The 22108-nt window shown below is 40.2% G+C and overlaps 1 protein-coding gene across 3 annotated transcripts in view; it reads left to right on the top strand.

Moving 5' to 3' along the window:
• The window catches only part of TENM1 (teneurin transmembrane protein 1), a 794660-nt gene that overhangs the window by 649654 nt on the left and 122898 nt on the right, over positions 1–22108 (top strand). For all 3 annotated transcript variants that reach the window (XM_025431163.3, XM_049107241.1, XM_049107240.1), the window contains 3 exons: positions 1343–1604; positions 3853–4120; positions 18769–18912. In XM_025431163.3, the coding sequence (XP_025286948.2) occupies positions 1343–1604; positions 3853–4120; positions 18769–18912 (674 nt within the window). The remainder of the gene's footprint in view (positions 1–1342; positions 1605–3852; positions 4121–18768; positions 18913–22108) is intronic.

Raw genomic sequence — 22108 nt, 5'->3', positions numbered from 1 at the left:
AATCATAAGCCACTTGGGCTTTCTTTTTTAGTTCAAACCTAGATTATTTTCTATAGCTATTGTAGTTCTTCGAATCCTCTTTTTGGAAACTGCCTTAATATTACAGTTACTTGACTGAAAAAAGGAACAATAAAAAATACAGTATTAGCCATCCTTTGTTACTGTCCATTTATCTTTATCTGGAAGATTTCTGCAACAAGATTTGATTGGCAATACTATAGTAAATATAATAAATGTTATATGAAGAAAGTGGTGAGATATCCATAATTAAGTCTGATTTCCTATCATGGCATTCTATCATTGAAAAAGTGTTTTACAGAAATATTTCTTTTAATGCAGGGAATTGCTTACATCTCTCTTCTGTGGATTTTAGTTGCTTTGAATATTATGAAGCATCATATTGTCCTTTATCCATTTTATGATATAATAGTAATAATTTATCATTATCTTACTTTTACATAGTATTTTATGCTTTTTGAATGCTTTCAAGTCCATTATCTCAAAGACATCATTATGCTTACAGGAGAAGTAAGGTACAATCATCTAGTGCAGAATGAACTGAAATCTGAGTGTGTTATGCTTCAAAGCAAGAGTAATGTCAGATACCACATCAAGTGATGGACAGAATTGGCTTATAGGAGAGGTAGTCTTGCTTTGTCAGAGATATGGAAGGTGTTGTCAGCAGAGATGGATAGGGTCCATTACAGGCTGTCTTACAAAAGGAAACCAAGAGGCATCCTAGATGGAACCAGAAATCCTAAATGTAGACTTCAAGTAGAATCAGCAGCTGAAGTGGACGGGCAAATGTGGAGGGTTCAGGCATGGTACTGTTCAAATTTCACTGAACAACGTTCCTCTGCTGCTACCTTTTCCAAATGCCATCTCAAAGACACCACCAGATTTCTGACACTGTTTGTGACTCCGAACAAGATAGTTAACCTTTCGGCTCTTTACTTTTCTTCAGTTACATTTTAGGAATCTTTTTTTTTTTTTTGAGGATGAATAATGTATTATAGTAAAGACACTGCTGAATGTTAAATGGTAAAATACGACTTTGCAGAAATACATGCAGTGATTTTGTTTAAGGTAATATTAAAATTGGTTTACAAATTCGGGGTGCATATCAACTGGTGATGCAGAGTTTTTTTTTTCTCAGAAGTCTACTAGATAGTGAAAAGAAGTCATCCATACGTTTAGCTAGAGGAAATTTATAAAACAGAAATACAAATGGATATAGTTGAGTCCCAGAGGAAGGAAAGTGTACAAAAATCACTGATTTTTTAACTTGCACATTATTTTGGTTGTTCATTTGGTGAAACTGTCTTATATTTTTCCTCCTCAGCTTTGACCTTGTAGCCATTGGTGGTATTTCTGTCATCTTGATCTTTGACCGATCACCTTTCCTGTCTGAGAAGAGAACACTCTGGTTGCCTTGGAATCAGTTCATTGTGGTAGAGAAAGTAACCATGCAAAGAGTGGTATCAGACCCACCATCCTGCGACATCTCCAACTTTATCAGCCCAAACCCTATTGTGCTTCCTTCACCACTCACATCATTTGGAGGGTCCTGTCCAGAGAGGGGAACTATTGTTCCTGAGCTGCAGGTGGGTACATTGGCCTTTGACTGTATAAAATCATAGTATGGCGGGGCTGGTCAACGATGTATAATGGCTGGATTCCCTTTCCTAGTACTTCTGCCAGCCCTATAATGGGCTGCCCTTCATTTATCAAGAGAAGCCTTCAAATGTAATCTCTCTGGCACACGTTTGCAAGGTGATTGGCCAAGGCTATAGGGTGCTATCTATAGCCATAGAACAAAGCAAGATGAACTAGCTGTCATGAGAATTAAACCCCAAACCTTGACCTAATGAACACTGTGCTCTAAAGAACAAAGCTTGCTAGCTAGCTCAATAGTGATAACAGTATAATCAATGAGGTGGGACCGTTTGTGGTTCTGAAATTAAAGCTCCTTAAGAAATCTAGTTTTCTTCCATTGTCTAGTTTGTATCCATTGTCGTTGTTCTTAGAAGTCATGACAATGCCTCTTGTTTAGCTGTGTTTGGTAAAGGCAATTTTCAAGCGTATGGGTTTTGTTTAAAGCTTTGCTTTTGAGTGTTCAAGCTTTATAGTCAGAGGAAGATGTATTTTTGAACCTTGGTATTTTATAGTCCCTAAAAAATTTTTTGAGACTTCAACATGTTCATTTCAGTACTAAGCCAATTCAAACATCTATAGTATAATTTTCCCATCACATTATACAAACATTTTAATGATAGGTAAGTGTAGAAGCCACCAAAATGGACCCCAGTCACACACATCCAGAATTCAAGAAGTATACTCAAGAGGAACTAAATGGACACTCCAAGACTGAATTGGTTTTTCTTCCACCACAACATTCCCAACAGCTGTTAGTAATAACCAGAGGATACCACTGGTGAAAGACTCACAAAAATAGTGCTCTACGGGAAAAGGAGTCCAATGAGTTGCCCCTCCTGTCTTTTCCATTGTTTTTCCTTAGAAATGAGCAAAAAACAAGACCATGCTTATTGAATGGGTACACCAGTCTCTGTATACTTGTCACTAGGAAGCGCAAGTCTTCTTCAGGGCAAAGGTTTTCAAACTGATCTAGGACTGCGTGTTTCCGTAGGGAAATGAAATATTAAGGTGGTAAGTGTCCCTCTGTCCTTCACTATTGTATTTCTACCACCATCTAAGGAGACAAAGCCATTGGACAGCTCTGGTATCAAACAGCTAATGTAGAGGAAGAAAAATCGGGCAGAGTAGACAAAAGCAATTTGTGTCCCCAGAAAAAGAATGACCAGAAATCTTGGACAATATGAGATACCATGTGGTTAACAACCAGTTCTACTACATGCACTCACTTGGGAAAGGGTGAAACGACATGGTTCTGAGCTAAAAATGAGTGGGGGAACAAAAATATCCACACCATTCATGTCACCTTAAAAGTATTGACTAGGCTCTTTCTTCAGCTGGGTTTTGAAAGTTGAAAGTTATGGAACACAAAATTCAGTTTTAGTGACCACTTTTGGTTAACTCCATCTGTGCTAATAAACAAATAAGTGATAGCAGTTAAAGTAGCCAAGTGGTAGCTTCATTCTGGGATTCACATTTAGTATAAAATGTGCACAGGAGTTAATGGGAGTTATTTACTTCTCAGTCACAGGTGCCAACTTGGAAAAACCTGTTCCGAGCTATTGGTACATCAAAGCACAGAGAAATATGTAAGCAAAATTTGATTAAAAAAATTGACCCTCGAGGTCATTCCAAAGGTCCAAAGAAGACAAGTTTGATGGCATCAGTAAAGATTAATTCTAGGGAAACCATAATCTCTGTCATAAAACATCACCTCGCTGAGCCTGGAGTCCTTCCTCTTAGAGAGCCTGTCCTGAATAAGGATTACAGCAATGGTTTTATGATATATGACTTAACACACCAAACAAGATTTTGTGTATGTGTATTTAAGAAAAAGACCTCTCAATGGAGCCCATAGCACTGAAATGCTTGACATTCAGTAGTGTGATCTTTTCCAACTCCTACTAAGCAATTTTGGGAACACTGTTAAAAAACTAAAATTGTTCTTTTCGCTGCCTTTCCTGGCAGGGAAAAAATGAGCACAATCCTCAGGGTTGGTTGGATGTCTTGTCCTCATGCAGCTTCAGTGCAAAATTTGAGACCTATGGTCACACAGCCTCACAAAGATTCTTGCCTTGGCATCCACAGGATCCCTTTAACCTCTCTCTTTTGGTGTGTTTCTAAGACAAGAAAGTATATGCAATAGCCTTATCTACCCGTGACCACCTATCGAGCCACTTGGGCTTTTTTGTCTTTCAGGTGGTACAAGAGGAGATCCCCATTCCTTCCAGCTTTGTGAGGCTGAGTTACCTGAGCAGCCGCACCCCTGGATATAAAACCTTGCTCCGGATCCTTCTGACACACTCAACCATTCCTATGGGAATGATAAAAGTACACCTCACGGTAGCTGTGGAAGGGCGACTCACACAGAAGTGGTTTCCTGCTGCAGTTAATCTCATCTACACGTTTGCTTGGAACAAGACCGACATCTATGGACAGAAGGTTTGGGGCCTGGCGGAGGCTTTGGGTATGTTGAACTAATTCTGTGCAAATAGCAGCATTATGTTCACAAAACAGAAAATACTGGTTGCATATTAATTTGTATGTGGAAACATTATGTATGGGAAAATAACGGTTTTCTTTTATTTAAGGGATCGAAAGCCTTTTTTCATTCAAACCACTATCCTTGGACCTACTTAGTGTTCCCTTTTGACACATTTTTGCTTCAAAGCTAGTTTAGTTCTCCTTTCAGGATGGCTGCGTACCAGTGGCATCACACACTCTGACTTGTAACTGTCTCCAGCGCTGAATATTGCCTTCTAACTGTGACCTTTGGTGTGGCGTTCTTTTGGTCATGTTTTTGGGTTTGACATTTAGACTGTCATTTCCACTTAGAAACTACAAAATTTTAACTTATAGGCATCTCCACTTATTATCTCTTCTGTCTAAGATAGTTAGACTCCATTAACTTGTTACTTCAGTAGGTTAAATGCAAAAAGAAATCATCTCACCTTCCTTGTCCTTTTAATTTTCTTTTATTTCAAGACTTTAAAACCTAGGATCTTCCAGATAGTAGGGACCTTTAGAAGTCCTCTGGGCCTACAGTTTTCAGATATTTAATTCTGTCAGACAAATGACATTTTAAAAAATTAGACTGAAACAGATTTGCCAACTTTTTATTTTGCCAAGTAAGAATATCTTAAAAAGAAAGAAGAAAAAACCTACTACAATCTACTACTCACTGCTACCATAATTTCATCAAGGAGGGGGTATCTTAACATCAAAAAAGAGAATATTCTGTCTTTTAAAAATGACAGTAAGCAATCTAACACTGATGCTTAGAGAGAGACAAACAGACAGACAGACAGCAAGGTCTTTTTTTCTCTCACCTTGTAGAAGACAGTGAAAACTTCCTAAGGGACCTGACACAGGTCGGTGGAGCCACAGCTGGGAGCCATTGATTCTTGTGCCTTCAGGCAATATCTCATGGAAACCACCCTTGGACAGATGAGAAGACTATTTTTAAACCTCTCCAGAGGAGATGTTTTCATATCCTCCCTTGGAAGTGTCTATCATGGAATAATTCCCATATAACTGACATTTATCTTTTAGACTGTGGTGTGTCAATTTCCTCCCTTTCTTTCCAGAGGAAAACTAATAGAGGTGGGAGAAAAAGACCAGTAACTCTTCTTTGCCCAAGAGATTCTCATATATTTAAATAATTAATTCATCTCTGTTGGACTTTATTAGAATGCAAGAAACATAGAATGGTTCAGATGTCCTCAATTAGTGAGGAGTTATTGTAAAGACATGGGGAAGTAAGAAAGATCAGGAAAAGGCATCAGCAAACTGCAGCCTTCCTGAAGATATCTTATGGTTCTAGAAAGCCCGAACCTGCTTTGTCAACTTAGCAACAGCCCTTGTTGTCCTCTCTGCAGCAAGAGGCCACTGCCTCCCTCCATGGTGACTTGGCTCTACTGATGCCAGAATTCCTCACGTCTCCTCTGACATTAACTACCCTCCCTTTCTCTTGGCTTTTCAAACCCCACGGTCTGGTGACTTGCTATGTATTTTGCATCCAGATTACTCTTAGAGAGAATATCAGATTGTGTCAGCTATAGAGTAAACACCCTAAACAGAGCTCTACCATTGAGCTGACTACCATCAAGGTTGTTGGCCAGCCTATGGACTCCTACTTGACCCGTTTCAGTGAGTATAGTGGTTAAGAGAACAACTCTGGAGCCAGACTCCCTTCCTGGATTCACATCATCACTCATCTACTTACTATGAAACATTGGGTCCATTAGTTAATCCCCAGCAGCCACAGTTTCTCCATCTATAAAATGGGTATCATAAAGAGAATGCTACTCATAGCATTCATAGGTTATTATAATATGAGGATTAAACAGGATGAGTAATGTAAAGTGCTTCCCACATGGTAAGCACTCAACAGACGTTCAGCACTGGTATCATCTTGGCATTTCTGCTGGTGGCCAGTGTATTGGGATCACAAGGTATAAAGCATGGAGGCTGCCCAGGTATTTGTTGTCTCGGCTTCTTTTAGTAGGGAACTGGGTATAACAGGCAAGCACTCAGGGACTTCTGGGTGGCTCAGTGTTTGAGCATCTGCCTTCACCTCAGGTCATGATTATGGGGTCCTGGGATCGAGTCCCACATCAGGCTCCCCACAGGGAGCCTGCTTCTCCCTCTGCCTGTGTCTCTGCCTCTCTCTCTGTGTCTCTCATGAATGAATAAATAAAATCTTAAAAAAAAGACAGACAAGCACTCAGTTATTCTCCATTTCCCTCCTTGCCACACACACACACACACACACACACACACACACACACACAATCTCTTCTCTGCCCTTCTCTGTGCTATGAGAGACTGGCTTCTAGGGACCTCATTGCCTGGACTCCTTTACTCTCTGGCTTCCTATTTGATGAGGTCAATGGATGGCACCATCTAGAGACTGCAGGGTGGAAGGAGAAGGAAGTCAGAGTATTTACCCCTCTCCCTGCCTCATTGCAGTTCTAGCAACAACTACATTAGAAGATGGTGGCTCCTATCCTGGAGATCCTCCTCTACGTCCCCAAGCTGTCTGGTCTTCTGTATCATCATTCCCTCCCTTTGCCCCTGCAAACCCAGGAGGCTGCTCACTGTTGCCAGTCCCTGAGTGGGTCACCATCCCTCATCGATTCCCTTAACTCTGCTCGTGCTATTGTAAATAGCCCCTTCATCTGACTTTATGCATGAACACTTGAGTGTGATGTGTGTTTCCTGCCATGACCTTGACTGGTGAATACTCAAACCTGTCTCCAGGATGTTTTCTCCAGAATATTAGCCTAACACCTTTGCTGCCCTGGGATAAACCAAAATCCTCTAACTTTTCTCCATAGGTCTTTGTTTTCCAATTCCCTATTACCCTTCCTAGAATCCCTGTGGGGTCATTGCCTTTTTTTGTTCGTTTGTTTTTACTTTTTTCTTAAGTTATGACACTTAGCAGTTTACCCAGTACTCTCAGGAAGAGCTCACCGAGACAATGTCTAGCAGCCATTTCTTGCCAGGGTTCACATAAATGCAGTGCAACCTTACTTTTTTAAATAACGGCCTCATTGAGACATAATTCACATACCACAGAGTTCACCCATTTAAAGTGTACAATTGAGTGATTTTTTGTATTTTTACAGCATTGTACAACTATTACCAGTATCAGATTCTGGAACATTTTCATCATCACCCTACAAAGTAGCACCCCCACACACACCAGCAGTCACTCACCACTCCTCCCTCCCTGATGACCACCAATCTACTTTCTGGTCTACCTCTTCTGAGTATTTCAAACAAATAGAATCATGCAATATGTAGTCTTTTATGTCTGGCTTCTTTCTCTTGGCATAATGTTTCCAGAGCTCATCCGTGCCATACATGTGTCAGTGCTTCATCCCTTTCTATGACTGGATAATATTCCGTTGCATAGACACCACATTTTGTTTATTTGTTCATCAACTGATGGACATTTGGGCTGTTTTACACCTTTTGGATATTATGAGTAGTGCTGCTATGAACATTCACATACAAGCATTTGTTTGAATATCTGTTTTCAGTTCTTGGGGAAATATACCTAGGAGTAGAACAGTTGGATCATATGGGAATTCTGTGTTTGACTTGTTGAGAAACCACCAAACTGTTTTCCACAGTGTCTGCACCATTTTATCAACCTTACTTTATGCGTAAAAGTGTTACTTCTCTTTCTTTTAAATAACTCCAGTGCTAAAGATTCTAAAATTTTCTTCCATATTGTAGTTAAGCACTCTAAATGACTTAGCTTCTAATATGCCCATTGATTATTGAATAAACAACTAAAACACAAAGAAAAGCAAAGATTTTCTAGTATATACACAAGTGATGAAGCCCCCATTCCTACTTTTGCCTATAGGTATTGGTTTGCATTCTATTTCTACGATCATATTCCTTATCAAAACATCCTGAAGCCTTCTGACTATAAAATGACCTTAATTAAAATGCTAAAATATATGCTGTTGGTTCATTTTTAAGGCTAATAAAGTAACAAAAGCAAACGAAAATTGATCTACTCAGATATATCCAAAGAGACAGGAAACAAAAGTATTATTCATGGTATTTTATGTGCACTTAAAGGACATATTTTTTTAGGGTAGAGAAAGAATGTGGCAAAGGTCTCAAGCAAAATAGTCAAAATAATTTCAAGCATGGTGCCTAAGATGGAATATGGATTATTTGCCTTGCAGGGAATGTCCTTGATCATCATGGTTAAAGAGATTTTATTTACTACCTTGTCTGCATTTCCATATGCATGGAGACTAAGAGAATTTCTTGCCAGTGGTAAAACATTAGAGCAGGTCGTAGAATGAAGTCAGAGATTCTAATTCTCTGCAGATGAACTGTGAGCATCTTAAAGAATACAAGAGACAATAAATAGTTCAAGTCATAAATGAGTGAAGACAAAGGGATCAAGTGTGTGACCACTGGTATGAGCTCATACCTTAATAGAGATGAGTGAATCTCACCAAAAATGAAGAAAATATTTAGATGTACTCCTGCCCATATTTTATAATCTCTTAACTAATGCAAGAAAAAACAGACTACATTTTACACCAGATAGTGACAATGGTGCTCTATATAACATTTCGCAGGTTTGCTTCAGATTTAGAGGTCCTAGGATGGCCCTCTGGTAGGAAGAATGATGACCACCAGCCGCCAAAGATGTTCATCCCCGGAATCTGTGAATATATTATGTTATGTGGCAAAAGAGAATTAAGGTTGCTGATCAGCTGACTTTGAGATGGGATGATTATCCTGGATTATCCAGGTGGGCCCCATGTCACCACAAGTGTCCTTGAAAGTGGAAGATGGACTCAGAAGGGGAGGCCAGAGTTAGAGGAAGGTATAACTATAGCAGAAAGGCACAGCAGGGTGAAATATTGCTGGCCTTGAAGATGAGGGAAGGGAACCAAGAAACAAGGTTGTTGGTGGCTGCTAGAAGCTGGAAAAGTCAAGAAGACAGAGTCTCCTTCGAGCCTCCAGGAGGAATGCAGCCTGCTAAGATGAGCTAAAACCTGATTTTAGCTCAGTGAGACCCATTTCAGACTTCTTAACCTCCGTAACAGTAAGATGACAATCTGGCTCATTTGAAGCCTTTGCTTGTGGTAATTTGTTGCAATAATAATAGGAAACAAACCTTGACCAATACTCATACTGTCCCAGTTATAGCAAGAATTTTGGTAAAAACTATGACTAGAAAGTTCTCCCACTCTTCTTACTTTTCATGCCAGGTAAATATGAACCCTTGTTACACCCATTTCTGGGTGATAGAGAAAGAGGAGATCAGCTATTAAGCTGAATTCGAAGTGATGGTGAATATCTAAATTGCAATGCCCACTTAGTTTGAAATGTGGACCTTGTTTCGCATGTAGCTCAGCTGTGGGGAATTGATGTCATCCCTAAGGGCTAGGGTGTCTCAAAAGAGGAATTGAGGGTTGAGGGGCAGCCACAGTGAGAAAGGAGTGCTTGAGATCCTAGAGTATCCCATCATTTTTTTTTTTTTTTGGAACTGCAACAGATTTCACAAGTGGAAGGACAATACCAGAGTGAATAAATTACCAACAGAGATTGTGTGAACTACTTCTTTGGCGAAGTATCAATGGCAACTGATAAGATTGATTAATCCAAGTACAATATTGATCAAGTAGAAGAAGAGGAAAATCACCCCCAGGGTTGCAGTACAAAAACCAGAATCACTAGCTCATCCGGCTTAAAGATTTTGCTGTCTGATACACAGACAAGACTCCCTGCTAAAAAAACTCCATCTGTGCATTTGAAATAATTTGGCCCTAGTACTTGATTCTCTAGCTCTAAATGAGGTATGATGTGTGGAAATCATTGTATATTACTTAGCTTCTTTCCCAACTCTGCTGCTTGCAAAACAATGTAAAAAAAATCATTGTTAAGTTCAGAGTCCTGTTAAAATTCTAGAGATGGCTTATTTAATTGGACAAACTGGCTTGTTCGGGGGCTCTGATCTGCATCCATTATATGAATTTTGTCAAAATAATTCCCCATGTCCGCCTGGGCCTGCATACATTATCAATATGTAATAATGCATTCTACCCAGTCTTCGTTTTAATTAAATTAAATCACAGCGGTTCAGAGTCCTGGAAGTTCAGGAAATCAGCCATTGCCTGTAGTAGCACTGCTATAAACAATTTTATTTTTTTTCAAGGTTATTGGCAACAACAATTGCATAATTATTTAGTACAGTAGTTTGGCAAGAAAGAGTGGTGTTGCAGGGAGAACTAGACTTCCTAAAGGTTCGCAGTGCATAGGAGTCTGTCTAAATTGTGTTTGAGAGAAACAAGGGAACATTAATAGTAATAGGTGCTAAGCTACGATTGCTTTGTGCACACGAAACATTGCCGAGAATGATGCTTCAGTGTTCATAAATTTCCCTTCAGTAAAACCTACGCAGGCTGGGCAGCCACAAAACTCGCAGCCACGGAATATTTTAATAATAAATGGGTAGTGCTTTACAGTTTGCAAAGTACTCTCATGTACATTATCTCATTTTAATCCTTATAACATTCCTGCCTGGTAGGCATAGGGCGGTGAATATGATCTTCATTTTACAGAGGGGGAAACTGAGGTTCAGAAAGAGCAAGTGACTTGCCTAAAGTCCTCTACAGAGCAAGAATTCAAATTCAGATCTCCGGGTCCTGAGTTCTGCATGCCTTTCACTGCTGCCTCTCTTCACTAAATTGACCAACCCACCTTACCGAGCACCCAATTCAACGCCCCAGTGGCTTTCTGTCAAAGAAGCTAGCAGAGATAATAATCTTTCATCATTTCTCTCCACTCATGAATTCATAATCGTTAACTGAGAGCAGGGCTGTTTTATCCATTCAGCTTTATAGGCGTAGCACCAAGGATATGAGTTTTTCAAGGGCCTGAGAAAATGTTTGCAATCTGAAAAATAAGTATATTGGCACCGAAATATGAAAAGAAAACCAGAAAATCAACATTAATAAAAATTTAAATAAATGTCTACAAAATGAAGCATTATGTCAGCTCATCAACTACTTCTAGATTTTTACGCTTACATATGAACTATGTTTAATGCAGGGTATGGATTGTGGGTTATATCCATTTTAGTATGTTTGACAAGATGTGAGATAGGACCTCCAAAATGAGAGTGCCTAGAGCCTACCAGAGTTTTTAAATGACTCTGATATCCTGGTAAGCAAGTGGTCCATGCCCGTTTCAAACTACTGGTCACACCCATTAGTAGATTACAAAAATCCATTTGGGGAGTCAACCAGTATTTTTTTAATGGAGTAGAATGGAATAGAGTGGAGTAGAACAAAAGTGAATAGAATTGAAAATACCAGAATGTAAAGCTATTAAGAGAGTACTGTTTTGGAGAACTTGGTTTCAATTGTACGTGTGTGTACGTGTATGTGTGTCTCTCCCCGTGTGTGTGCCGCATCACAAATGGCTTTCAGGCATAACAATCTGAAAGCCATTGGTAAGATGACATAGTCAAGAGACAGACAATTTAAATGGTTTTCCAGACCATATGTCCTATTTTCCAAGTCTGTATTTATGATTGTTCTTGCCTCCTGGTCCCCTCTACCAACCCTTAGCCAGAGCTATATGGAGATATTTCTCGAAGACTGGGTGACCATATAATTTATCATTCAAACCAAGAGACTTTTGAGAGTAAAAGAGGATGTTGTTCATAATAACATCAAAACAACAGCATAACTGGGTGCTGTTTTTGGCCAACCAGAATACACGGTACTTCTTCAAGGCTAACCCTGGCCTCCTTCCAATCCTTAATCTCTTTAATTCAGAGCAAATGAAACGTTATTTATTTAGCGCTTCTGAATTGTGGGTCTTGCCCTTACTAGCTGTGATCTAGCATCACAGGAAGAAGCCTTTGCTTATGAGTCACTGGATTTAGCTCTGGTTCTGCCATTTACTAGCCAGATGACCTTGAACTAGTCACTCTACCTCCCTGACTCTATCATCTCATCTATCAAATGGGAGTAAATATATCTTCCTAGTAGGTTTTTGTGAGTCTTCAAATTAGTTGAGACACAAAAATGTATTTAACTGTTGCGCATCAGACAAATGTAAGGTGATATTATTTTTGTGATAGTATTAAGGAGGCCATGGATGAAAGTTCCAAAAGGTAGGTAACCCTCCAGGGTCTGGCTTCTCTCACATGACAAATCATCCTGCTCTGTGTAATATCCCCCATATCTGCAGTGCTCAGCGGATCACCTGCATGGCACATAGAGCAGCTCAGTAAAGGTTTGCTGAGTCATTAAATAACAGTCCCCTTATTTCCATTATAACATTGTATCCCTTTAAATCAATCACGATGTTTTAAAAGATAAGCAGTCCATATTCAAGGTGAATCTATTTCCTAAAACCTCTCCTAAGAAAAAGGCGTCAGTACAGCTAGAGAATAGTAATCTTTTGTTTTACTTCATACTGGGAGGGGGGAAGGGGTTTTTCTTCATTTATTTTTGACACTCTAGAGAGAAATCAACCCTCTAGCCACTCTGACCTTTTTTAAATCTCCCAAAGATACCAAGCCTCAAGGCCTTGCACACATGCTGTCCTCTCTCTAGAATGCTCCTCCCTGTACTTCATAAGATAAATCCCCCTCTGCACAAAGAAGCTTTTCCTTATTTCTCCATTCCACCTTAAATTCTCTTGTTACACTCGCCACTAAAACACTTCATTTTCCCATCATAACATTTATCACTTTGTATGTGTGTTGGTTTTGTTTTATGTTTTTTCCTCTCACTAGAATGCGAGCTGCATGGGTGGGGGGTAGGGGTGGCAGTGGTAGGGGGAAGTGCTGTCTTGTTCTGTCTTCTTTATCCTCATATCTCCAGTTCCTGACAACAAGAGATACCCATTAAATATTGCATATTTGTTGAATGACTGAACAAATGAACAAGGGCAGAGGCTAGAGCGGACCTCTTAACCTTGCCTATATAATGGGATGACGTGCCTGCCAAGGGAGAGGAGAGCTGTGCCCAGGTACATGAAGGCACTCACAAATATGAGCCACATTGTCCAGCCTTCATGGCACCTAGATCATCCAGGTTCCAGGTCCACTTCTATGCAGCTGGGCTCGAACAAAGCAGCCAGGAAAAAAAATCTCATTATATTAGATTTCAGTGTACAGGACCTCTTGGCAAAAGTATTGTGTGGCTACCTCACTGCTGGACACTGTTTACTCTTCTTACTATACTTTTTCTTCATTTAACTACCTTCCTTTTAGCGCTATCATGTCTGAACCTTATTTTTATAAACTGCTAGGGTGTAGATCCTAAGTATTACCAAATCAAATCCAGTGCTTCATTAAAAAATAATATATTATAACAAGTACTTTTTAAAGATTTATTTATTTGTTTATTTGACGGTGGGGGAGGAGCAAAGGGAGAGGGAGAAACTCCAGCAGACTCCCCCACTCCCACCTCCCGAGTGTGGAGCCTAGCATAGGGCTTGACTGCATGACCCTGAGATCACGACCTGAGCTGAAACCAAGGGTCAAAGACTTAGATGACTGAGCCACCCAAGTGCTCCAAATAGAGTTAAAATTATTTTAGGATCACAAAGATGTTTCAACCTTAGGAAGCCTATTGCCATAATTCACCACCTTAATAGATTAAAAAAGAAAACTATGTGAATATTTCCATAAGTGCTGAAAAAGCATTTGATAAAAATTCAGCAGCTGATTCTGACACTCCTAGTGAGCCAGGAATAATAGATAAATCAACAAAGCATTTCAGGCCACTGGGCAATGTGTCAAACTGAGGAGCCTCTGGAGTCATCCTATCCTATGATAAATCAGCAGAGAATAGGAAAAGGTAGAAGTTCTAAGAGCACATGCCCGTTCTCAATAGATAGCATTGTATCTATAGTCTTGGTCTGCTGTGGCCATGGCCTTCACTTGGTTCCTTAGGTCTCTTGTCCTTTGTTGTTCTTGTTTGTTGTTGTTTTGCATTGATCTATGATTTTCAAAGAACGGGAAATGTTTATTGTTCTACTTAATGATTCCTTTTGGATAAAAAAGTTTTCATCTTGTTGTTTGTTACCTCCTAAATGTCATGAAATTATTTTTAGTTGTTCCTTGAGTTTGTGAGGTAACATGTCAGTTTCTCACACTATCAGACTACTTTTAATTATGTATTGCCTTCATAAATGCAACCATTATGATTTCTGAAGCCTTAGCCTGAAGCTGTTGAAAATCATCTGCTTGATCTTGTCATATTTTGCACATTAGCTTCCTTGCATAGCGTCTTTACCTTGGCTATTTAGTGTCAATCTATCCCAGCGCTTATAGATGATTCAACAGTCACTGAATTGGATGTAAGGGGCACGGTGGTCCTCCGCCTTCTTACATTATACAAATGATGCTGCCCAGAGAAGTAGAATGGTCATTCAGTTCTGTTTTCCAATGTCCAATGACTTTGGGGAAGCAAGCCGCAATCTTTATTCATAAACCAGTATAAGGAAGTCTTCTTCATAAGCCAGTGTATTTGCAAGATGACTGACAGTGAAGTCAAAGCTGCAATCCTGTGACCAGACCGAGGCCTCTGTAAATGTAACAGTCCTACCTTGACCATCAATGACTCTTGGTTAAGAAACGTCCCATTAATATCTCTGTGGAGGGGTGAGGGAAAAGCATAGGAAGACAGAAATCCAGGCAGAATGAAGGGTATCACAAGGGAGGCAGTCACATCATTCAGAGAACATATTCTGCTATACTAATGGCTCTTTTCTCACCTGCTTTCCCAAGATAATACATTCCAGCATGGGACCACACTATACCAGCTCCTGGGAAGGATAGTCAGGGACTCCCCTTCCTTACTTATCTCGGCCCACTGCCAGACCAGTGTGTCTTCTGCAGCTCCTCTATAATGTTGACGAATAATTATTTTTTCCTTCCTCTTACACTGTTCTTCCTAATCCCCACTCCAGAGCACCAGATGCTGAATCTGCAGCCTGAACCGTGCTATGTTGATGACCAGATGTGATAGGCAACAGGCTGCCCTGAGAGATGGTAGTGGTCTGTTCTGCTTATAGCTGAGACTCAGCTGTCACAGTACCAGAGTATAATGTGGGGGCTCAGCATTTTCATTGCCAGCCCCCGAATAGCCCCTTTCCCCCTATATTTAATTATAGGAAAAAGAGTAGGCATTTAGTGCATTACAGTCTGCTTCCATGAGAGAAGTCTAGGATTGGTTGCTTCTGTATTTGCCAGTTTCCTGTGCACTTGGAGAGTAGCTCAGCTCTGTGGGGTGAAAAGTCTGCCTTCTCATAAGCCAATTGCAAGTTCCAAGATTATGTTAAAGTGGGATGCTGTCAGAAAGAAACCTTGCCTTGCTACTCCGAACAAGAAGCCACATGCAAAAATATCCCAACACACAGCCATTCTCATTAAAGTTAGTTGAAACTTTGGACAAGTCTTAAGTATAAATTATAACTTTATTAGCTCATAGAGCTTTCTCCCAAGAAAGTAAACCTAATAAAAATTAGAGGGAACTTATTAAGTGGCTGCCTTGTTGCTATTTGCTATGACTAGGGGAAAAAAATAATATCATTGTGGGGTTTGCAGCCAATGCACTTTTTTGTTGTGGACTAGAGAGCAATTCAGAGAGCAGATATGAGGTGAAAAGAGTATGTCTCATTACCATTGCATTGAGAACTCTTTAATTGATACTTTATAAAAGCATTTCCTGCCACAGAGTGAGGAGGATCTTTAACTGTTACTCAGAGGGAAAAAATCTGGCTCCAAACCACCATTGGAGGTCACCAGGGCACACTACTTATTTGCAAAACTGCATAATCACCTTCCGGAGAAGGGATTCTAGGGGAGCTCACAAGGCTTACAATGTACAAAAAGCAGACCCTGACAATGGTAGGGAAGGAGATGATGGCTTTCAGGGAACTTGTAATTGTCACTGTGATTATTTTAAACTTTTAAATGTTGGCAAGAGGAGCCGAAACTGTGTTATTCTACATACCAACATGGCCCTAAGTATGCGTTCTCACCACCTGATTTTGCCAACATGAGATACGGTGCTCTCCTTAGCTTTTGGGTTTAATCCCCAACTAGAATCGATCAGATACAATCTTGAAAAAATACACTTTGGAATCATAGAGTGTTAGTGTTCAAGGGGCACTATTAAAATTATCTAATGCAAAAGTCTTTGATCTGAGATCTCTATTTGGATTTCAGGAGGTCAGTGAACCTCCTAGAATTACATACAAAATTTTGTCTGCATCTGCATTTTTTCTTTTTTTTTTTAAAGATTTTATATCTCAATAGAGATAGAGAGAGAGCACGAGCAGGGGAGGGACAGAGGACTATGGAACAGGAGAAGCAGACTCCCTGCTGAGCAGGGAAGCAAGATGCAGGGCTTAATCCCAGGACCCTGAGCTGAAAGCTGTGCTTAACTGACTGAGCCACCCAAGTGCCCCTCATCTGCATATTTCTAGGAAGAAATCTAGGAAGAAGACTCTTAACTTTTATCAAATTCATAAAAGTTTCCCTGACCCAAAAGGGTCTAAAAATCATTAATTCTAGTCCATCGTGCCCCACTCTGACTTTCATACCAGTGAAGAACATGATTCTCAGAGATGCAGAATAATTTGTCTGAGATGGAACAGCTAGTTGATGGCAGACCCAAAAGTTGAAGTCTTTTCTGACTCTAGCTCTAAAACCAACTCTTTCCACACTCCCAGAGTTGTTTAGCAAGCATTGGAGCCCATGATAAGATATCGAGGAGATTGTAGACAGCAATGATTTGTGCCATGACTGTAACCTAAACTAGAACACTTTTGAGATCCTTTTCATCACTGAAATTCTCTGTTTCCATCCAACATAATAGACAACAGCATTGACACGGGATGATCCCGAACTAATTTCTATTTAGAAATTATTTCCATTTTGCTATTAGTCTTTCCAGCTCCTCATTGATCTCCTTTGCTAATAATGCTTGGTTAGGGCCAGTAATAAAATGAGTTTGCATTCCATGAGTCTTCATGCTGATGGCATGGCAGCTGATGGCAGGGTGCAAGGGCATCCCCATAATTTGCAGGGCCCAGTGTTAAATGGAAATAACAGAGTCTCGTGTTAAAAATTAAGGATTTCAAGGCAGTGGCAGCAGAGCATTAAACAAAGCAGGGGACCCTTCCAAGCATGGGCCCCTGTGCAACTGCTCAGGTCACACACCCAGTGAAGGTGGCCCTATAAGATCTTAATTAAAGCTTTGATACAGCACAGGACAAAAAGAAGCCAACCTATTATTTAAAATTGGCCACAGATGATCCACAACGTTAGAGAGTTGTATATTCATGATCATAAGGACTTTTTGGCTTCTCTGTGCATATGCTCTCTCTTTCTCTCTCTCTCTCTCTCTCTCTCTCACACACACACACACACACACACACACGAACATATAAATCAGTTTGACTAAAATTACCATCTTTTCCCTTCACACACTGCCAAATACCAAAACCAGTTTGCTTTGATTTTTCATCTTAGGACCTATTGTTCCAGCATTGTTTAAACACACATTCTCATTACCAGTTTTCATAACCAAATGCCAAAAGAAGGAATGATTCCTCCAGGGGCATGTAAAGAGTCAGGTAGAGACAGATGCTGGAAAGCAATGGCCAACTCCTAGCTAGGGATATTGTAAGCTGCCAGAAAGGGGGGAAGCAGCTTCAGGGTGTGCAGCATCGTGAGCCAGAACTCTCAGGCTTAGATCATCATGAGGACAGAAAGCATTGTAAATTCGAGAACCAGAAATCTGGGGTTCCTGAACAGGTAAGCAGATTTACCAACTGAGGAAATGCCTGGTATTTGGTGTACATGAGCTAGACATATTTCTGTAGAGCAGAAGCACTTCCCATTTTAGTGGCATTCCAGGGTTCCAAGTTTAATGCACAACATCTGTGCTCCATAAGAGTTGAAGCCAAATGGTGGGTGATATCCCATTGGTTAGCTATATGCAGAAACCAAAATATAATGTGCACAAGGTGGAATTTACACTTACAGTGCTCTAAGCGAACTCAGACTTCTTGGCAAACTGAAGGCCAGTTAGCACAAAAGAAAATATAAAATGGGCAAATCGATTTTTATTAGTCTCGTGTGTTGTATAAGTGACCCAGTACTCCAAAACCAGCTTCCTAAGTGCATTTTGCACTCTAGAGAGATAAGAAACCAGCCCTCCCTGCGCCTCTCCTAGAAAGGTAAAGAAAGAAATTATATCAGCATAGCTTACGCCTTCAGAGAGCTTTACAGTACAGCCTCCAACCCCAAAAGCCCAAAGCTTAATATCCATAAACATATGGTACACACCTAATGACAGCACACACTCAATCACTCACACATGTATGTATCCGCTATGCACTGGCTGATGTTCACTTTTGGATGCCAATGCTATGCTAGGTGCTCTGCTGTACCATGTGAGGGGAAAGGCATTTGCAGTCAAATTTCAACCCAGATCAGGATTCGATAACAAATGCAATATCCACAGAATTATCAACCAGTGTAAACATGAAGCCAATACTTTAAAATTCTCTAATGTATTAACTCTTTGTTTGCAGTATCTGTGGGATATGAATATGAAACATGCCCTGACTTTATTCTCTGGGAGAAAAGGACAGTCATCTTACAAGGTTTTGAGATGGATGCTTCTAACCTAGGAGGCTGGTCACTGAATAAGCATCATATTTTGAATCCTCAAAGTGGTAAGCAGCTTTTTATTTTATTTTCGAAGGATATACAATTTTATATTTTTAATATTTAAAGATTCTGTTTATTTATTTTAGAGAGGGGGGTAGGAGGAACAGAGGGAGAGGGAGAAAAAAACCTCAAGCAGACTCGGTGCTGAGCGCAGAGCATGGAACCCGTTGTGGGGTGGCGGGGCTTAATCTCGCAACCCTGAGATCATGACCTGAGCCAAAACCAAGAATCTGACACTCAACCAACGGAGTCCCCCAGATGCCCCAAGGATATACAGTTTTTAAATCATACTCTTATTTTTATTTTTTAAGAATTTGGGGAAACTGAAATGTCCAATTGGAAGGGGAATGGTTTAATAAATGCTGATAGTCATGCAGTAGAATTTTTTTTTTGAGAGAGAGAGAGAGGGAGAGTATGGGTGCACACTAGAGCAGGGGCAAAGGGCAGAGGAGAGGGAGAGAGAATCTTAAGCAGGCTCCACGAGCATGTAGCCCATCATGACCCTCGATCTCATGACCCTAAGATCATGACCTGGATCATGCTTAACCGACTGAGCCACCCAGGACTCCACAGTGGATTTTTTTTTAATTCTTGTAAAAGATAAGTAACGAAGTTTACTGCTTTGACTATTTTTAAATGTACAATTCAGTGGCACTAAGTACATTCACAGTGTTGTGCGACTATCACCATTGCCCATTTCCAGAATATTTCATCATCCCAAAGAGAAAATCTATACCCATTATACAGTAACTTCCCATTCCTCCTCCCCCAGCTCCTATTCTCCTTTCTGTCTCTATGAATTTGTGTAGCTTAGGTATCTCATGTAAAGGGAAAGATGTACGTGTTTTTAAGGATTTTCATACATATTGCCAAGTTTCCCTCAAGAAGAATTGTCCATTTCATGGTCAAGAGTGCCCATTTCTTTGCACTTAAGGAGTTTTTTAAATATTTATTAATACTGTCTTCTTAATGCAATATATATACACACATCCATAGTGCTATTTATATGTATTGCACATATGCAACGCATATTTGATGCAGACAACCTCGTAAAGTACAAGGAAAAAATTACCTTTAAGTCCACCACCTAGATAGAGATGGCCATATTAGTATATTTCTTTTCAAATACAACAGTCTGATTTCAAATTAGTGCTAGTATAGTGAGACCTCTTCACCCCAAAGTTCTGTGAGACTGGGTTTTAAGAATCATCTATCATCATTGCTCTATCCCAACTAATTGACCAGTGTATCTGCCACTATAACCACCTTTTTAAAAAAGTAAAATATAATGTTTCACATAATCTAAGACTCCATCAGTTATACCATTACTTTATGGAAAATGCTGCCAATTGCACTCTGGCATGCAGTGATTGCAAGATATGTACTTATTTCGGAGATGTTAAAATGTGAAGCAAAATGTGCACCATAGGATTGAAGAATCATCCATGTGATGCGGTTTTCAAAAGGCTTTGGTGAACTCTGTCCCATTTTAAATACAACAACCCTGCAGTGTGGCATTAATCCCATTGAAAAGGTCAAGCATCTGAGGCTTGCACCCCCATGTTGCACCGTTCACAAGTGGCTAGAGCCATGTGCTTCTTTCTCTCCACCACTGTCATGGGTCCACATAAATGTCAGTAGATCCAGTGAGAAGCTAGGAACTGAGTCCAGGAACAGTAATGAGTTAAAAAAAGAAGAGGTAGGAGGATAAAAATAAGAGGTAAGAGGAAGACAGAAGAAGTGAAAGAATCTAGGGAAAGAGGGCAGCCTTGACTTCACTGAGTTTTAAGTCTCCTAAATCCTGGACTTAGGAAAAGAGGAAAAGACAGAGAAGCAGGACACTGTCATCTTCCATCTTTGCCTTCTTTGAACCGCTGTTCCTTCTGTCACTTTCTCCTAGTTTGTAATTTATATGTTAACTAAATCAGAAGACGAGACCACAGATGGCCCTTGAGCCCATGAGTCTCTCGGATAAACTGATCTCACCCGCACCCCGCCCCCACTTGTCAATGTTCCATCCCAGTTCCCTTACCTCGTTTTACACCCTATTGGGAAGTCAGTCATTGGTGTTCCCATCCAGCTTTCACTTGAACATCTCCTGGAAAGTTTTCATTGCAAAATCACATTCTTTTTCATCCAAAGAGGCAGATTCTGAGCAACCTTCAGTAGAACATGGACTTTGGGTTATTTCTCCAGGACTGAGAATGTGAATGTCTTGAGACAGGTACAGTCTTCCCTCCAGCCATCCCTGTATGCATCTTACCTTTATAAAACAGCTGGCTAAAGTCAAGTTATCTTGTAAGGCCATGAACTGACCAAGGCTAAGAGATCCATTTTATAATCACGCCCATGATCTTACTTTGTTTGCACCACAGTTGAGTCAGCTGAGTCAACCAGCCACAGGGGCTGGGAAATTTTGACTGGCAAAGCCAACCAGGTTTGCTTCAACCATAGCATGGCACCACCTACCATAGCCCCCATGTGGGACCCTGAGGGTAAATGAGCCCCTTACTGTATGCATTCATTAGACCTCCTTCCCCTCTTTCAAGGAATATTCTAAATTCCATTTCAAATTATTTGTTTACTTAAGAGCAAAGATTCAGGCACAGATATAAAATGTCAACTTTTTTCTGTTGTCCAAAGGAGAATCACCGTTTTAGAAGTACAAAAACGAAAGGGCAGATGCCACTTATTAAATTATGAGGTTTTTTGTTTTGATTTGAAAGAGTTTGACATTTTAAGCAGCCGTTTCTTTTCCACTCACTTTTATTGGCTTGTATGGATTGTCTTTTTCAAATGCCTGTCATTGACATTAAGCACAAAGTGGGAAATGACCTCAGTCGAAGCAGCCCCCAGCTGTGAGCTCCCAGTCCTGTGTCCTCTTACCACGTGCTTCACACCGGGTTAGAAATTCAGAGCAGAGGGGAGCCATTGAGAAAGTTGGCTTTGTCACCCCCCCACCCCCCCGATATCCTCAGATGTGTTCCCTCCACCCTTCCCTCACCAGCAAATAGGTTTTAGGCAATAGGTACAGAGTTCTCTCTAAAAATCTTTTTTAACACCTTTTTTTGAAGTATAATCTACTCCATACGACTCACCCGCTTTAAATGTACACTTCAGTGATTTTTAGTAAATTGTAAAGTTGGGCAGCCAGCACCATAACACAACAGTTTTAAAATATTGTCACCCCCAAAAGATTCC

Source organism: Canis lupus, chromosome X (genome assembly GCF_003254725.2).
Source record: "Canis lupus dingo isolate Sandy chromosome X, ASM325472v2, whole genome shotgun sequence".
NCBI lineage: Eukaryota > Metazoa > Chordata > Mammalia > Carnivora > Canidae > Canis > Canis lupus.
This window is presented reverse-complemented; position numbering and strand designations above follow the sequence as displayed.